Genomic DNA, 20,445 nt, shown 5'->3' with positions numbered 1-20,445 from the left:
TTCAGGAAATAGGACTGGACACAGACTTCATGAATATGACCCCAAAAGCACGGGCAACCAAAGGAAAAATAAACAAATGGGATTATATCAAACTAAAGAGCTTCTGCACAGCAAAAGAAACAATTAACAGAGTTAAAGACAACCAACAGAGTGGGAGAAAATATTTGCAAAATATATATCTGACAAAGGATTAATATCCAGAATGTACAAGGAACTCAAACAACTTTACAAGAAGAAAACAAGCAACCCAATTAAAAAATGGGCAAAAGAGCTAAGTAGGCATTTCTCTAAGGAAGATATACAAATGGCCAACAGACATATGAAAAAATGCTCAACATCACTCAGCATCCGGGAAATGCAAATCAAAACGACACTGAGATACCATCTCACCCCAGTTAGGATGGCTAAAACCCAAAAGACTCTGAACGATAAATGCTGGAGCGGTTGAGGAGAAAAAGGAACTCTCATACATTGTTGGTGGGACTGCAAAATGGTGCAGCCTCTATGGAAAATGGTATGGAGGTTCCTCAAACAATTGCAGATAGATCTGCCATATGACCCAGCTATCCCACTGCTGGGAATATACCCAGAGGAATGGAAATCATCAAGTCGAAGGTATACCTGTTCCCCAATGTTCATTGCAGCACTCTTTACAATAGCCAAGAGTTGGAACCAGCCCAAATGTCCATCATCGGATGAGTGGATATGGAAAATGTGGTACATCTACACAATGGAATACTACTCAGCTATAAAAACGAATGAAATACTGCCATTTGCAATGACATGGATGCACCTTGAGAGAATTATATTAAGTGAAACAAGTCAGGCACAGAAAGAGAAATACCACGTTCTCACTTATTGGTGGGAGCTAAAAATAAATAAATAAATTCACACACACACACACACACACACACACACACACACACACACACACACACAAATAACCAGGGGTGGGGGAAGAAGACATAACAACTACAATTCCTTGATGTTGATATGACTAGCAAACAGAAAGGACATTGTCAGGAGGGAATTATCGGTAATGGGCCACAATAATCAACCACATTGTATATCGATAAAATAAAATTAGGAAAAAAAAAAAGTTTTGTTTCATGTGAGGAAATTACTTATTCAGAAATAAATTTAATTTAAAATAAATTTTTTAAAAAGGCAGCTTGTCTTGAACACTCTTTTTTTTTTTTTTTTTTTTTTTTTTGTCTTTTTGGTGACGGGCACTGAGCCAGTGAGTGCACCGGCCCTTCCTATATAGGATCCAAACCCACGGCGGGAGCGTCGCTGCGCTCCCAGTGCCGCACTCTACCAAGTGCGCCATGGGCTCGGCCCGTCTTGAACACTCTTTGATCATTCATCTTCGGGTGTAACCACCTGCCAAGAGGCCTCACTGTCATGAGGCATCCCTGTACATGGGCCCATGTAGCAAGGGACCAAGGACTGTCAGCAATCAAATGAATGAGCTCAGAGCTGATTCTCATCCCCCAAGTTGAGCTTTCACAGGAGACTGTAGCCCCAACCAATAGCTTAACTGCAACCTCATAAGAGAACTTGAGAGCCAAGGCATACAGCTAAGCCACACCTGGATTCCTGACCAACAAAAAATGTGTTAATAAATGTTTGTTACTTTAAACTGCTAAGTGATGGGGTATTTCTTATAAAGCAATAAATAACTAATACAATTGTATTCATAGAAGATATTATATTGGCCTTTCACTATCAACTATACAAACCTGAATGATCCTAATAGAAAGACTACTAGCTTGCACTACCTGCTATATACATGGAAATTAACCAATGCTGCTTAAAGGTAGATATTTTCTTATTCTTCTTCACATGTCCCATGGTGTAAATGCAATAGGTCTTCAAATAATAATTTCTGAGTTAAATTATATCACTCCCTGGAAACACAACACAACAGGCCAAAACTTCCATGCATACATTATTTAGTATTATTTGTTGCAGAGAGCTACCAGGGCTAGAAGTAGTTTATTTATTTGTTCTTGGATCCTTTTGGTGTTTATTAGCCTATTTTTTACATGTTGTAGGTTCTATTAGGAGACAACGGCTACCACTTTTACTCCCCCCAAGAAACAAACATCTGGGGATTGTGACTATAAGTCCAGATGAGAATCCAGATTGGATATACCAGTTTTACTCAAGACATGGAGAGTTATTTATTTTGAGGGCAGTAGGAAAAACTATGACATACCCAAGAGATAAAAATAGTGATGCATTAATTGGTAAAGAAGACATGAGGCAAAATGGAATTCCACAGAATTCTAAAGATAAAATTGCAAGGAACAACTGAAGTAAACTAAGAAAAATATTCACATAAGGCCAGTTAAGCTTCTGGCACACAGTTTAAGGACTTGGAGTTCATTCATTCATTATTCATAAAGTAATTTGAGAACTTAAAAAAGTGCTTAGTTCTGTGCCAGTCATTGTGGGGATACAAAGACAGTATTGACATGGTCCTTGCCTCAAGAACACTATTAAAAGATCGTAATCAACTGTGAGTGAAATTACTTACACGTGAGAAAATGAGAGAACTAGAAGGCAACATGTAATACATTGCAAATAATATAATATAGGCCCTGGCAACATGGCAAACTGAAAAAAACAATGAAACCATGCACACTAGGCAGAACCTCAAATACTGTTTAAGAATTAAATATACATTGTTAAATGAAACTTATAAAAAGACATTATTTTGAACTGAGCTCCTGCTCTAGGCCCCCACAGACGAGACTAAACCAGAACGGAGTCACTTATGCAAAAAGGTGAAACATAATCAAACTGCACTTTAAAATGGACCAGTTTTCCAAAAAATAAAGACTTTTCTGATACTGACTGAGATAATTTACCACAGCTAGACTCCTAAACCCAGAAGGATTGAAATGCAAGAAGCTATGGGGGAAAAGACCAAACTGGAACACATTTAGTCAAGTCCAAATAAACTGTAAAGCCACTAACAGAATTAATTTGGGGAGATAGTAGCCATAAAATGTCAGTCAACAAAAACATGAAAGTTAAGTGAGAGATGACTGGAATTAAAACACTCCCAAGGTTTTTGCGTTATTTTGAAGGAAGATGGGGATTCTGGTTAACTTTAACTTTTAAATAGGCGTGTTAAAAAATTAACATTAACCACTAAAAGAATAAAAATATAATGTATTATTTCCAAAATAAATAAATAAATAAATAAATAAATAAGAATTCAAGAGAAGGCAGGAAATATGAAAAACAGGAAAGAAGTGAATAGTAGAAAAAAATGATATGGTAGAAATAAAACCAAATACATCAGTAATAACAACATATAATGGGACTAAGCTCTTGTAGACTTAGATTGGGCTGAAAAAGAATACAAAATGCAGCTCTATGCTGTTTAAGAGACATGTCTAAAATATTACACAAAAAACTGACAGAGGGTTGTAGAACAATACTCTTGGCAAATATTCATAATAGGAAAAGTAATTATAACCACTATAATATCATGTAAAATGAACTTTAAATAGGAAATCCAAAAATTTCTTGACACTAATGAAATTAAAGACACATCGTACCAAAACCTGTGGGATACAGCAAAAGCAGAACTTAGAGGCAAGTTTATTGCAATAAGTGCTTACATCAAAAGAATGGAAAGATTTCAAATAAATGACCTAACACTACACCTCAGTGAACTAGAAAATCAACAACAATCTAACATCAAAATTGCAGAGGGTTAGAAATCTTGATTCTCATTTGATTTTTAGTATACGGTTTTTAGGTAATGCATGTATGGGACAAAAGTCCTCAGTTAAGGGACAAAAGTCCACAGCCAGCAAGCAAAAACCTATCTAATCAACTCTAATCACTGTTTAGGGATGGGATTATTTACTTTGATTATTTAACATTCTGACTGTTGTTGTTAAAAGATGTTGAAAGAATTGCTGTAGGGAAAAATGTGAAAAAATTTTTGCTAAGGACAACCAGTTTGCAGGTGGAAACTTTAGAGACAATTATCATAAGAATGTAACTTGCTTAAATCGTTTGGGGAGAGGTTATGTTTAGGGTTAGCTAATGATCGCAGTCTGATCAACTTAACTTTTCACAAATTGTACTTTGGAATGTCAACTTGTTAACTTAAATGATGTTTCTAGTTTCTATTGTTTAAGCTATACTTAGCCATAGATAAATTTTGTTGTGTTGCCCATGTCTTTATGTCCTTTTGAAATGATTGAATCAACTGATTTTTCTTGAGAAACTTCCTTGTCTTTACAATAAAAGCAGAAGCTAACTCTGAATCGGGGCTGTACCCAGTTTTCTCCTACTAACAGAGGAGCTGCTGAGGTGCAGTGCCTTCAGGCTTTTCATTGCATTCATGTTGCTCTGAGTAATCCTTTTTAGTGTCTCCATTACACAGTGAGAAGTGTAACAAGTGGTGCACCATGTGAGGAATTTCGAGTCCACGGATCAGAGACTGACCTGCCAAAGCCTTGGAGAAGAAAATGACACCTGACATTTACTCATCCCGGCAAGGGAATCACAGACAACTTTTTGATTAGCATTGCACACCTGTGGCAGTGTCTAGCTAGGCTTTCACCCAGAGGTTTTGCTTTCTTTCTCTTTCACTTTTGTATCTATTCTTACAGCTATGGGTAGCTTGTCTAAAAAGGAAATTCAACATAGGTCTCAACTTTGATGTCTCCTTAAGGCAGTGGGTTATAAAGTAACTAAGCATCAACTAACTGAATTATTGTTGGTTGTTAGACAACGATGCCCTTGGTACCCTGAAGAAGGAAGTCTTGATATTGAGGACTGGGAACGAATTGGTCACTGGTTAAAGAATGCAATAGGCCCTGTCAAGGCTTCTCACCTAATGGTTTGGGATTTATACTGAGTTGCTTTAAGACCTATTCAGGACCCCAACAAAAAACAAAAACGTGTTTATATCACTAAAAAGGATGAAACACAATCCTCGCCACCTCTTCCTCATCCTCTGCCTTTAGAGGCAAACAATTCATTGACTCCCTTGATGGAGCATTGTCTTAAAGAGCGACATAACATGGGAATTGATATTTGTCACGTCTTTCCTGTTGTAAGAACTGGAACTCAATCCAGATATGAAAACCTCCCATTTTCCTTGTTTGAAAGATTTAAAAAGAGCATAATAGAAAATGGCTTACATAGTACTTTTACTAAGGGGTACTTAGAATCAATTGCTAATGGGTGTAATATGACCCCTTGGGATTGGAAAATGCTTGGAGAATACTGTTTTAACTACTGCTCAATATACTGTTCAGCTACAAGAATATCGAGAAGACTTACATGCTATTTCACTCGAAAATTTACAAAATAATGTTCAAATTAGTACGGACATGTTATTTGGGGAAGGAGATTTTATAACACCTCAGGCACAGGCTTTACTTCCTCAACAATTGCTTGACCGAACAACTTGTGCAGCAGTAAAGGCTTGAAACAAAATTCCTGAGAAAATACTCCCACTAAATCTTTCACTACTGTTAGACAGGGTCCCACTAAGACTGGACTTTACTAATCATCTTCAAGATGCCATAACCAGACAAATTGACAATGCTCAGGCTGCCCATTTACTTTCACTACAATTGGCTTTTGACAATGCTAATGAAGATTGTCAAAAAATTCTTCTTCCCATGAAAAATAAAAATCCCACTCTTGCTGATATGATCAGAGCCTGCCAAAATGTGGGATCTGAAACCTATAAAGCCCAAGTTCTTGCTGGGGCTCTCCACTCCAAAAAAAAAATGTTTTAAATGTGGAAAGGAAGGTCATTTTCAAAAGGATTGCAAACAAGAAGAAATAGAGCAAACTAAACCAAAAGAAAAATGTCCTAAATGTAAAGAAGGATTTCATTGGTCAAATCAATGCAGATCTAAATTTGATATAGAAGGCAATCCTATTTCAGAAACGGACAAGGGGCAACCCACTCCCGCACCCCAATCAACAAGGGGAGTCAAATCCTCAATGCTCAGGCTCAAGTCTGGACTCCTCCCCAGGGAATTTTTCCTCCTCCAGACTCTGAATAAATGATCAAACAGTTGTTAACCCTGATGGAAGATATTTAGATAAACCAGGACAAGTAAAGTTAGGGACCACAAATTTCTCCAGTCCATTACCTTTTAACATCCCCGGTATATTATATTGGGAAATCCAAAATACTCTATAAATGGTGTCCAAATTATTTCAGAACTAATTCCATCTAATAATCTGGGGCCAATTCATGTTATGATAACCAGTTCAGGATATCATGTAATTCTTAAAGGAACTCAAATAGCTCAACTTATTCTTTCTTCCTCTTTGTTTCCTGAAACAAAAACTAAACTTTAACCTCTTGCTTCTCCTGACGCTTTTTGGATACAAAGATTAGATAATACTCAGCCACTGTTGACATTATCTGTTGAACAAAAATTAATTACAGGATTGGTAGATTCGGGGGCTGATGCTACTATAATTGCTAAAAAGGATTGGAATCCATTATGGAAAACAGCTTCACCAGTTAAACTTACTTACTGGATTAGGCAAGTCCAAATTCCCTCACCAAAGTAAAAATCTTTTTTTGTGTATTGGCCCCGAGGGACAAACTGCCTCCATTACACCTTATGTTCTAGATCTCCCTCGAGCTGTATGGGGCCGAGACCTCCTTACTCAGTGGGATGTTTATATTGGGACGTTTCCTTCAAATTTACCATGGTGGCCACTGCCTCACTCCTGTCAAACTTCTATGGACTCCTGGTCCTCTGGTTTGGGTGGAGCAGTGGCTTCTTAAAGGGGATAAATTAAATCAAGCTACTTTACTTGTCAAACAACAGTTACAAATGGGACATTTAGAACCATCACATAGTCCCTGGAATACTACTATATTTTGCATTCCTAAAAAATCAGGAAAATGGAGATTATTACATGACTTAAGAAAAGTAATGCTCGCATTCTTCCCATGGGGGTTCTATAGCCTGGGCTCCCTAATCCAGCCCTCATTCCTTACAACTGTCATTTAATTATCATAGATCTAAAAGACTGCTTTTTTTTTTTTTTTACCATACCTTTACACCAAGAAGACAAAGAAAAGTTTGTTTTTTCCCTCCCTAGCACTAATGCTGGGGCTCCTTTACAATGATATCAATGGAAAGTCCTCACCCAAGGTATGATTAACAGTCCCAGTGTTTGTCAAGATTTTATAGGTCGTGCTTTATGCCCTACTTGTATGGCTTTTCCAGATGCCTTGATTTATCGTTACATGGATGACATTCTCATTGCTTATCCAGACTTTAATGTACTTTCTCCAATTCAGATTAAAACTGACAATGGACTCACATATACTTCTAAGTCTTTTCAATTATTTTGTGATAATTGGAATATTAAACATGTTACAGGAATCCCATATATCCCCACTGGCCAGGCAATTGAAGAAAAAGCTAATGGCCTACTCAAATCTCAACTAAATAAACAAAAAAAGGGGAAATATGGGAAAAGGTTTGGCCCCTCATGAGCAAGTCCTTAAGAACTTGTTTACTCTAAATTTTTTAAATTGTTAATTCTCAAAATTTAACAGCCATAGAGTGGCATTTTATTCCCACTGAGGAAAGACCTAAACTCTTAGTTTTATACCACCACCTGCTGATGGGACCACAATGATTGGGGCCTGTTGAATTGTTAATATGGGGAAGAGGGTCTTCTATTCTTTCTCCTACAGGCCCCCTTTGGATAACAGCAAAGGCCATTCGCCCATATCATGTGGCACCATGTGGGCTAGAAGCCATCAGAACTCCAAAGATGCCAGAAAACCTGTTTCTAGCCATGCTTGCTCATGTAACTATAAATTACAAAGGTCCAAAGGTAACATGCCTGTTCATAATATATGGGCTTCTCCTTTTTATTCAGCCTTCTGTAAGTAATATTTATTGGACCTATGTTTTGAATCCTCTCTTTTTTGATCTGCTTACTTGCAGTGATTCAGAGCCTCTTCTTTCATCTAATGATACTGCTTACACTGGATTACAAGATTCCCCCTCAGGGTCCATTACAATATTGCAAAATAAATTGTAGTAAGAAGAGTCATCATAATGGATGTCACAAACCTTTTCATAATTGGTATTTCCTTGTTGAGGAATTGCCTTTATGTGTAGTAGATAATTTTACTGCTAGCAACTTTTGCATTCCCTTTCAACCACAATGGTATATAAATCATATTTTTACAGGTTTTAATTGTATTATAGCTGTGAAACATCAAATATTTATTCAAACTGCAGGAGTCGGTGGAAATTCTAAATGGGGAAACAATAATCCTAAACCCAATATTCCTGTTTGTTCTCACCCTGGATTGCTATTGCAGATGATCTGGACCTTAATCGGGTCTCTTGCTGTTCAAATAATTTTACAGAAAATAAATTATATGGTTATTGGACTTTAGAAAATTGGGGTCCACATGATTTACTGATATTGGAATATGATACCATTGACTCAGTTATGATCCACACCTCTCGAACATATATATTTGCCATCTCCTCTCATATACCTGTTATTTCAATCATTAATTTTACTTCTTCTATACAGTCTTATATCCAAGGATTCAATATTACTCCTCCTGCTAACTATACTTGGTTTAATCTTAATATTTCTCATGTGTTTATATTAAAACAAAGAACAGAGGCATGGCTACCTGTTAATGTCACTCATAAATGGATGGGGAATTCTGCCCTGGAGCAAGTCACTTCTGCTCTAGAGCAAGTTCACCCTAAGAGATTCTTGGGCATTCTTATCGCCTCCATCATTGCTGTTACAGCTATAATTGCTACAGCAGCAACTATTCTCATTCTATCCGAACAGCACAAAAAATGAATGATTATTTTCAAAATGTAACTTCTGAGTTCCTATCTCAAACTAAAATTGACCAAGAAATTTTACAAAGATTAGATAGATGCCTTAGAGGCAGCTGTATCCTGGATTGGTGAGCTCCAACAAGCTCTTTGGACTCGAAGTCAACTTAATTGTGATGCAGGATAGCACTCCATGTGTATACATTTTCTTTTTAATTCCTCCATTGCATGGAAGGATGTACAAAGATTATTACATGGAGCTTTTCATTCTGACTTACATGGAGATATTCAAAACTTAATAATTAAACTTCAACAACAAATGACACAGCTTCAAGAAGCTCAAAAGATTACTATTAATCATTTAAATGATTTGGCCCATTGGCTTAATCCTACCCATTGGTTTTCTGGTTTAAAAATAAGAATTTGGATTATTGCTGGAATTAGTATCTTATGTATTTTGTGTTTTTTTACAGTGATTAAACTGTTATGTTCCACGTTCCAATGGACTTGTCAAACTGAAGTAATAATGCTGACTCTTCTTCATCAGAACATCCTTGCTTCCACTGTTGACTCTGGTTCCTTCATTTCTTCTGATTCTTTTTAATAATTAAAAGGGGAGAAATGCAGAGGGTTAGAAATCTTGATTCTCATTTGATTGTTAGTATAGGTTTTTTAGGTAATGCATGTATTGGACAAAAGTCCTTGCTTAAGGGACAAAAGTCCACAGCCAGTGGGCAAAAGCCCATCTAATCAATTCTAATCACTGTTTAGGGATGGGATTTTGTACTTTGATTATTTAACATACTTACTGTTGTTAAAAGATGTTGAAAGCATTGCTATAGGGAAAAATGTGAAAAAATGTTTGGAAGGGCAAGCTGTTCACTGACGGAAACTTTAGAGACAATTTTACTTAGATTTAATCATAAGAATGCAACTCTTGCTTAAATCATTTAAGGAGAAGTTATACTTTAGATTAGATAATGATTGCAGCTTGATCAACTTAGCTTTTCACAAATTGTACTATGGAGTGTCACACTGTTAATTTTAATGATGTTATTGTTTAAACTATTTTTAGCCATAGATAACTTTTGTCACATTGTCCATGTCTTTGTGTCTTTTTGAAATGATTGAATCAACTGATTTTTCTTGTGAAACTTCCTTGTCTTTACAATAAAAAACAGAAGCTAACTTTGAATCAGGGCTGTACCCAGTTTTCTCCTTCTAACAGAGGAGTTGCTGAGGTGCAGTCCCTTCGGGCTTCTCATTGCATTCATGCTGCTTTGAGTAATCCTTTTTTGCATCTCTGTTACACAGCAAGACGCATAACATAAAATTAGTAGATAAAAATAAATAATTAAGATCAGAGTAGAACTAAATGAAATAGAGACCCAAAAATGATACAAAAGATCAATGAAACAAAAAGGTGGTTTTTTGAGAAGATAAACAAAATTAGACAAATCATTAGCAAGGCTAACTAAAAAAGAAAAGACTCATGTAAAAAAATCAGAAATGAAAGGGGAGACATTACAACTGATATCACGGAAACGCAAAGAATCATTAGAGAATATTATAAACAACTATATGTCAACAAATTTGAAAACCTGGAGGAAATGGATAAATTTCTCGAAGCATACAAATTACCAAGACTGAACCAAGAAGACACAGAAAACGTGAACAGAACAATAGGAAGCAAAGAGATTGAAGCAGTAATCAGCAGTCTTCCAACAAAGAAAATCCCAGGACTGGATGGCTTTACTGCTGAATTCTACCAAACCTGTGAAGAAGAATTAATTCTAATTCTCTTTGAACTATTCAAAAAAATTGAAACAGAAGCCATTCTCCCAAACTCATTCTATGAGGCCAGCATCACCCTGATACCAAAACCAGGCAATGATACAAGAAAAGGAAAACTACAGACCAACATCTTTAATGAACACAGATGCAAAAATCCTCAACAAAATATTAGTGATCACAATACAGCAACACATCAAAAAATTATACACCATGATCAAGTGGGATTCATTCCAGAGATGCAAGGATGGTTCAATATATACAAGTCAATAAATGTTATACATCACATCAACAAAATCAAGGACAAAAACCATATGATTATCTCAACAGACACAGAAAGAGCATTTGACAAAATTCAACATCCATGAATGATAAACACTCTTACCAAATTAGGTATAGAAGGAAAGTATCTCAACACAATAAAAGCCATATATGACAAACTCACTACCTATATCATCCTGAATGATTTTGACAGGACAGGAACAAGACAAGGATGCCCACTCTTACCACTCCTATTTAAAATATTATTGGAAGTACAAGCCAGGGCAATCAGGCAAGAGAAAGAAATAAAGGGAATCCAGATTTGAAAAGACAAAGTCAAACTGTCCCTCTTTACAGATGACATGATCCTATATACATAAAAACCTAAAGACTCTACCAAAAAACTCTCAGAGCTGATAAACGATTTTGGTATATTTGCAAGATACCAATGCAAAAATCAGTACCATTTTTATACTCCAATGACAAACTAGCAGATAAAGAAATTTAAAAAGCAAGGCCATTTAAAATAGTCTCCCCAAAAATGAAACAGCTAGGAATCAATTTAACCAAGATAATGAAAGGTCTCTATAATGAGAAATACAAATTGCTGTTGAAAGAAATTAGAGGACATAAAAAGATGGAAAGACATACCATGCTCTGCTCTTGGATTGGAAGAATTAACATTGTGAAAATGTCTATACTATCCAAAATGATCTACAGGTTCAAAGCAATCCCCATCAAAATACCAATGACATTCTTCACAGAAATAGGAAAAAACAATCCTAACATTCATATGGAAAAACAAAACATCCCAAATAGCCAAAGCAATCCTGAGCAAAAAATAATAATAATAATTATAATTAACTAAGCCAGAGACATAATACTCCCTGACTTCAAACTATACTACAAAGCTACAGTAACCAGAACAGCATGGTACCAGCATAAACACAGACTAAAAAAAAAAAAAATCAACCTACATACTTACAGCCAACTGTTCTTTGGCCAAAGCATCAAGAAGATACACTGGAAAAAAGACTGCCTCTTCAATAAATGGTGCTGGGAAAACTGGACATCCATAAGGAGAAAAATAAAACTGAATCTGTACCTCTCACCATATACCAAAATCAACTCAATATGGATTAAAGACTTAAATATAAGACCTGAAACTATAAAACACCTCAAAGAAAACATAGAAGAAACACTTCAGGATATAGGACTGGGTGAAGACGTTATAAATATTACCCCGAAAGCACAGGCAGCAAAAGAAAAAAATAAATGGGATTATGTCAAACTAAAAAGCTTCTGCTCACAGCAAAAAAAAAACAATTAACAGAGTGAAAAGACAACCTACAGAATGGGAGAAAATATTTGCAAACCATGCATCTGACAAACGATTAATATACAGAATATGCAAAGAACTCAAGCAACTCAACAGTAAGAAAACAAGTAACTGAATTAAAAAATGGAGCTCAATAGGCATTTCTCATATGAAGATATACAAATGGGCAACAGACACATGAAAAAAATGCTCAACATCACACAGCATCAGGGAAATGCAAATCAAAATCATATTGAGATATCATCTCATCCCAGTTGGACTGGCTATTACCAAAAGACAGAGAATAATAAATGCTGGTGAGGGTGTGGAGAGAAGGGAACCCTCCTCCACTGTTGGCAGGACTGTAGATTAGTGCAGCCATTATAGAGAACAGTATGGAGGCTTCTCAAACAACTATAAATAGAACTGCCATATGATGGCATGACTGGGTATATAGCCAAAGGAAAGGAAATCATGTCAGAAGAATACCTGCACTCTTATGTTTATTGCAGCTCTATTTACAATAGCTAAGAGTTGGAATCAACCCAAATGTCCATGGACAAATGACTGGATAAAGGAAAATGTGGTATACATACCCAATGGAATACTACTCTGCCATAAAAAAGAATGAAATTCTGCCATTTACAGCAACATGGATGAACTTAGAGAAAACTGTTAAGTGAAAAAAGCCAGGTACAGAAAGAGAAGTTCTGCATGTCCTCACCTCTAAGTGGGAGCTAAAATAAGGAAAGAAAGGGAAAGAGGAGAGGAGGGGAGGGGAGGGGAGGGGAGGGGAAGGGAGGAGGAAGGAAGGTGGAAAACACTGAAGGAAGGGAGAGGGAGAGGGGAGGGAGGGAAGGAAGGAAGGAAGGGAGGGAGGGAGGGAGGAAGGGAGGAAGTGAGGGAAGGAGAAAGAAAGAAAGAAAGAATCAAAATAACATTAAACTTTCAAAAAAAAGATCAGAACTGTGGTTATTAGAGGTGGGAAAGGGGGAAGGGGTGGGGGTTTGCTGAGAAACTAGTTAAAGGTCACAAAGATTGATCACATTTTGTAAACATGAAGATACTAATTATCCTGATTTGATCACCACATATTGTACACATGTATTGATATTTGATTCTGTAGCCCACAAATATACATATAAAAAGAAAAAAAATACATTTTCAGACATCTGTACAAAAATTGCTATATAAAATGAAAAACGTAAAATATAAAATAAAACATATAAAAAATAAATAAAAGAATTCCTACAATTCAATAAAGACAACCAAAATACTTAAACACAAAAGAGGATATCAAAATGGCCACTGAGTGCTCAATATCATTAGTCATAGGAGAAGGCAAATTAAAACGAGACACCACTATGCACCCACAGAATAGCTAAAATAAAACAGACTGAGAATAGCGAGTGTTGATGAGTATGTGGAACAACCAGTACTTTTTTTACATTGCTGGTGGGAGTATAAATGGCACAAGTACTTTGGAAAAATGTTAGGCAGTACCTTCTAAAGCTAAACATACCTTATTTCTAAGCAATTCCACATGTGTGTTTATGTCACCAAAAGCGCATCCCATAATGCTCACTTCAGCTCTATTCCTAATGTCCAAACCTGAAAACAACCCAAATGTATAGCAGTAGTAGAAAGGGTAAATTGTGCTATATTCATACAGTGGAATCCTGTAGGACAGTGAAGATGAGACTATGTTTAAATGTACCAGGTAACTATCTCTTGTAGACAGAATGTTGAAAGAGGGTACATGAAAGTCCATTCTCTATATGATTCTATTTCTCTGAAGTCCAAGAACAGACAAAACTAACGTATGATACTACAATTCAATGGTTACTACTGGGTGGTGGCAGGCACAGTTAATGACTGAGAAGAGGCATGAGGGAAACTTCAGGGGTGCTGAAAATGTTCTGTATCTATCTGGGCTGTTATACTGGTTTATACATATGTAAAAATTCAAGCTGTACACTTAACATTTTGTGTCCTTTACCATATGTAAATATTATCCCTCAAAAAAAAGTATTTCAATTTGTGTCTTAATTTCATTTTAAGGAGGAATGTACTTTACATACAAGTCATTCAGAGTTGAAACATGAATACTGTACTTTTAAAGTAAAATCAACCTCAGTCCAAATGTTTCCCATTAAAAGTATGTAATGCTGAGATCTGATTTTCATTTAGAAAGTATATAGATTTCTTACTTACCAAAGTATACCAATAAATGCATAGTTTGCAAAAAGGTGAACCACAAAGTGGGCTCTATTTAGGATTTTACAGAAAACTCTCCTTTCAAGATACAACAGAAATTTAAAAGTGAAAAGTTTCTTTCCATAGAAGAGCTCTCTTTAATTCTGTAAAAATTCTGACCTTCTGAGGGAACATCTGAAGGTTTGTCAGTATCCTTTGTAAGTCTTGTAGGGTTTACCCCATGCAGAGTGCAGGCTAATAAAATGCACATAGTTAGAAAGCCATCTCCACCCTATTTACAGGTTGTTCTACAGAGAAGAGAGCTTTTTAGATCCACTCATTTGGGAACAGATCAATTTCTGCTTTTACTAGGGTTTTTAATTTTTTTTTGGATGACTCATCAAGGAAAAAATTGATCACAGATAATGTATTATACAGCACCTATTGCTAAAATGCTCTTTAAATCGAGTGTAAGCATTCTATACTTTATTATAAATTGGGACACTGGGACAACTGAATCTCTTCTCTAGATTGCATTCATTTGATCCAATCCAGACAAGAAAGAGTGAAGGGAAGAATAGACTCCTTAGAAATAATAAAGGAAACAGGGTCATTGTCAGAGCTCTGGGGGCTTGGGTAAGGGCCAGGGAAAGGAAATCATCCAGAACAGAAAGATGAGCGAGTACAAGATTCTGTTGAGACCACCACCGACTCAAGTGTTTTCAGGAGGATGAGAAGACCTTGCTACCAGGGGTCTGCAGGCTTGGGAAGTAACTGCCTGGACATCAGCTGGGCTGCAGATGAAACATCAGAATGTGGTGGGAGAGGAAGGGGAGCATCCCCAAGCTGGGGAAGCTGGTCCTCCATGGACCCCAGCCCCTTACACTATCTACTTAGGATTGCCCATGGGGAGCCCAGCTGGAGCTGGGTACTGTCTAGCCAATGGCTGAGTGTGCCCAAGCATAAGGCTTGATCCCAAGGGTGTGTCCTCAAGAGAGGACCATGGACTTATGGAGTTCACACTGTCGAGGGGCCCTTCCTCTAACACCCAGCCTTGCTTACAGCTGAGTTCATCTGATGGGATGGGCCCAATGGCACTTTATATAATAAAGGTTGAACATGTCAACTTCGTAAGCAAAAAAAAAAAAAAGAAAAAGAATAAAGGAAAGAATCAATGGTCATTTCCTTTTTTATGAAATCCAGATTTTAAAAAACTTTGCTGAAATCTCTGTATTCATTTCATGGATTTCAGAGGCCCGAAATAATATGAAAGTTCTATTTATGCAGCCAACAATATATCCTCTTCATGATAAATGATTCATGTTTCTGAATGTCCATAATAAAAAAAATCTAACCCTTCAGCTTTTTCACTGCCCAGTGCTATTTTGGTGGGGTGGAAGTATGTGTGAAGAGGTGTGTCAGTATGTGAGGTGGTCTGTCTCCAATCCCCTGGGGAGCAAGATGGAATAGCAACATGTGTTTAAAAACTTTTGTAATAACCAAAGAACTGAACCAGAACACAGCCATTTGTAATTGCTCTATTTATTAATACACATATCACAAATGTTCACAATATCAATGCATTCTTGTTGGCATGCTAGACAGAGGCATTATTTTTAAGATCTTTTAAAAATATTTTGACTTTTGCTCCCCCTTCACACTCATTTTTAGATTGATCTGATGAGGTCCTCAATGTCTGTAATGTCAATTCAAGAAACAAATACAGGAAGAAGTAAAATACCACAATAGCAATTAAATGGGGAAAAAACAGAAGTAAAATCATTGCCTTCACGGGAAGCAACAACATAGCTTGTAACAGGATTATACAGGTTTCAACTCAGAAGCAAAGGTGCACTAAACTGCCTACACATACCCAGGTACATAACAGTTATGAGCAAGGAGGCCACCTAAAGCTCAACAATAATTTTCTTCATTCATGACACATGTTTTTTCCTCCTCATCACAATTACCAATTTGTCTCTTTACATGATTTAGGCAGCCTGAAGAAGGTAGGAAAAAGCCTCAATAAAGGGAAAACCAAACCAAAAGAGATTAAGTCAAAAGAACAGATAACTACTGTCTGCTTATCTACATAAAGGTGTGTGGCATTTATCGACCACAGTGAGGAGATCACAGGAAGCCTCCCACACTACATGCAGGGCCCAGAGAGGCCAGTTATGGTGTGATAACCAGTCACCTATGATGAGATGCAGTAGGACTGAGTACACACGGAGGAGCTGGCACGCGTGGGGCCTCGGGGTGGGATTCATTAGGACTAGCTGCAGGGGGACCTGGCTACACTCTGTGGCACAACAGGACTTCACAAAATTGACACTACACATAATGCGGCTGAAAGGTGGAGCAGAGATTGGGAGGGAGTGTCATTCAGTTGCACATGGGGGAGGGATGAGGAACAGGGGAAGGGGTAAGGAACAGGGAGAGCAGGGAAGGTGTATTATGTACTGTGCTCTAACATTCTCTGGAAGTCTTTCAAAGATTGCTGTAGTTCCTTTTTAAAACAGGTCTCTTATTCCGTTGCTCTTGAAAGACTAGGGGAGAAATTAAAACGCAAGTGACTCACGTTAATTAATAAGGATTTGAAGAAAAGGCAACAAGCTGAATTGCCACATTTTTCACAGTAACACAGATCCCACCTCCTCCCCAGCACCACGGAAATGAGATATCTGCACATGGGCAAGTGTCACCAAGATCAGGTAGTTAAGTGACCAGGCAGCACTCCCGCCCACTTACAGGGCAGTATGGGTCCCAAGGGGGAATCCCCAAAATGAACCACTCCCCACTGCCACTTACCTTCTCCTTACACCATCTCATACTGATTGGCCGTGATGAAGCGGGACAGACAGCAGGCCAGCAGCATGCCAATCAACTATTGCCAGAAAGAGAAAGAAAAAGAAAAACGAAAATCTCAAGTCACTGAACTACACCCTCCTTTGACCCCTAGATGTAATTTTTTTAAATTTAAAATTCCATTTTTAATTGATTAATAATAATTGCAATATTTGTGGAGTACAATGTGATGTTTTGATATATATATCCCTAGATATAATTTTTAACAACCAAGGGCTTCTGTATGTGAATGGGGAAAGGGCACTAGAGAAAAAGATCAAAAGTGATTTCAGTTGTGGGATCTAAGCTGTAGGGAGTCTAAGTGGTGGTACAGGGCCAATTGGAGGTTCTCACAGTGGCCATAAGGTTCCAGCTATTGCTCACTCTGGCCACTGATGAACAACTTTTGACACTTCAGTAGTATTAGACATTGTTCATGTTATGAGAGTAATGAAGAATTAAGTAACAGAATTAGATACTAATTAAAAGGCCAAAATTTAATTCAAAGCCATAAGCACATGCACTTGGGAGATTTCTCCACATAGTATGAAACCCTAACTGCACCAGACTGACAGAATGCTAGTTCTTTCCTTGAAATAAGACTAGAGAAACTATTCTTGACCAGCTACATTTGTCAGTGAGATAAGAAAGTTGTGGTATGTGAAAGGTAGGCGGGGAAGGGGAAAGTGGGGCTTTAAATTCTCTTTGTCTCTCAACCATTTAGATATCTTAAGCCTAAGTATGCCTATCTACGCCCAGGGCCCACCCCTAGTTTTTTAGGGGCCTCAGAACCAGTAACAGAGTACCTCCACCGTCTCTGGAGACCCCAGTCCTCCACCTGCCTTTGTACCTTGACCTAACCTGTGGCACAGGTGAATCTTATAAAAATGGTTGGGACACTACCAAGATACCCTTAAGCACATCTTGTTCTGCTCATTAGAAACCAAAATTCTCATTCATGAATCTGGAGGATCAGCATTTGTTGGATAGGAGGCCAGTTGTGCATTTGAGTCTAGATGCAGCTTTCTCTTGGTGAATGCAGTCTTTGCTCCTTAAGCAACTGGGCATGTTTTATTAGATCAGAGGTAGGAACGACCTTTAGAGATAATCTGGTGCAGTATCACTCCAGGTGTAGCCCCAGGACCAACAGCATCAGCATCACCTGCGACCTTATTAGAAATGTACATTGGGAATGACTGGTGCACTCACTGGCTGAGTACCGGTCACGAAAACGACAAAAAAAAAAAAAAAGAAATGTACATTCTCAGGCCCCATCCCAGACCTGCTGAGCCAGACACTGTGGAGGGTGGAATGCAGAAACCAAGCCTTCCAGGGGAGGGAACCACTCATCCAGTTCACCTAGTCACCCTTATCTTACAGGTGAAGCACCTGCAACCACACCAGATCCCACTGGTTGGTTAGGGAAACACTTGAACTCCCTTCGGCTTGCTCTTAACCCACACATGAAGGTTCCAGTCCCCAATTGTTATCTTCCTTTTTAAAATTGAAATTATGCTACATAATACGCAAACTTTAACCTCTGTCAGGTGAGGAAAAATCATCACCTTATTGGACTCACCCTGTCTCTCCTACCAAGGCTTTGGTTAACATCATTTTGTGCCACAAAATGCACAGTATCATGCACTTATCACCAAGTGGCCCAAGGTACCAAGGCTGCAACCTCCATATTCTGCCAAATGAGAAACTAAAATCTCCCATTGAGTGCAAGGACTTTGAACCTTATAGCTTGTCCCCTTTTATTAGAACTTCCATTTTCTGGGACCAACAAACACCAGAACTCACTTGATACTGTAAAAAAATCAGATTCCAGCCAAAAAACAAACAAGTATCAGAGGTACATAACACATTAAGGCATAACAAATTATTCAGTCTTTTTTTACAACTCTGTGCAATATTACAATCCCAATTTTCCAGATAAGAAAACAGGTTTCGGGGAGGGTAAAGAATCAAACTACACAGAGCATAGGGTTTTACCATCTTCCCCTATGTAAGATTAGCCCCAGCTTTGCCCTGCCCTCTACATGGAAATTATAAACAGGTCTCCTCAAGGGTCCAAGAAAGAACTATTGGAACATAATGAATCATCCCAGCAGCCCTAGCAGAGGCCATGCAGGGGTGAAGGTCAGTGTATGGATGGGAAGAAGTAGGATCTGTATTTTTTTGATGAGTACCTTCTTCCTTCTATTTCCACAGACTCAAATCCTTTCATTATAAAAGCATAAAATGAATTCCCTTTAGGTGCTATCTGAGGCAGGAACAAGCGCGATCTTTGGCCTTAACATATAATACAGCAGACCAGGTAAGGTGGTCGGAATTGTAATTCTGGATCTCCAGTGGCTGCCCAACCTCAAGCAAGCCACTCGACCCTACCCTTCTAGAAAACAGCTCTACTGTTTCCACTCAGGACTAGGACATTCCATGATATGGAATATTAATCTATCCTAACACTTTCCAAGTCTAGCAAAGCCCTGGGTCTGTTTACCTCGGATACAGAAGTACTAAATACATATGCCTAGAGTACACTCTACCCCACCATGTGCACGCACACATACGGCCAAATCAAGGCGGGCAGCAGTGTCACAAATTGAATACAAGTGTCCAGGCCCAGACACTCCATGGCTCTTCCATGCCATTTTGGGGGTGGGGGTAATGTGTGCACATGCATGCGTGCATGTTCACTCGCTCTCTCTCCCCAGGCCCTCTTGAGTGAAACAGAAGTTGCCAAAGGTGCAGGGAAGCGGTACCTACCAAAACACATTCAACCTCCTGGTATAAATTTATAGGGCAGCAGAACCTGCCCAACAAATCTAGACAAATGGGCTTTCCCTTGAGAGGGCAAACACAATGGAAGTTTGTGGAGAGAAGTATTAAATGATTGACAAAACCCTGCTGTGCAAAAAACAGAACTCAAAGGCTTTAAATTAGCTAAGTTAGCTAACGGGACAAAGTTTTTACCCAGTCTATTAAAAGGCTAGACTCAGCTTAGGGTTCCTTGTACTTTATACCACCTTTAATCTCTGAGACGATAGACGTGCAAGGCCAGTTTCTTCCAACATATGATAGCATGGAGGTCCTAAGAGCAGGCCAGGAAAAGGGCAAGGAGGAGGTGGAGGGCAGGTGAAGGAAAGGGAGAAGAAGAAAGCTCTGTTCTCTCCTACCCTCTTTGGC

The 20,445-nt window shown here is 38.0% G+C and overlaps 1 protein-coding gene across 1 annotated transcript in view; it reads right to left on the bottom strand.

Moving 5' to 3' along the window:
- Positions 1 to 15,935: 15,935 nt before the first annotated feature.
- Positions 15,936 to 20,445, bottom strand: part of TSPAN7 (tetraspanin 7) — a 123,889-nt gene continuing 119,379 nt past the window's right edge. Inside the window, exons 7-8 of the mRNA XM_063083540.1 lie at positions 17,221 to 17,296; positions 15,936 to 16,958 (exon numbers count right to left, since the gene is read on the bottom strand). Of these exons, the coding sequence (XP_062939610.1) occupies positions 17,228 to 17,296 (69 nt within the window). The 3' untranslated portion in view covers positions 15,936 to 16,958; positions 17,221 to 17,227. The remainder of the gene's footprint in view (positions 16,959 to 17,220; positions 17,297 to 20,445) is intronic.

The sequence above is a fragment of the Cynocephalus volans genome, chromosome X, assembly GCF_027409185.1.
Source record: "Cynocephalus volans isolate mCynVol1 chromosome X, mCynVol1.pri, whole genome shotgun sequence".
Lineage (NCBI taxonomy): Eukaryota > Metazoa > Chordata > Mammalia > Dermoptera > Cynocephalidae > Cynocephalus > Cynocephalus volans.
The sequence above is the reverse complement of the archived record's forward strand: the minus strand, read 5'-3'. Positions and strand labels throughout refer to the sequence as shown.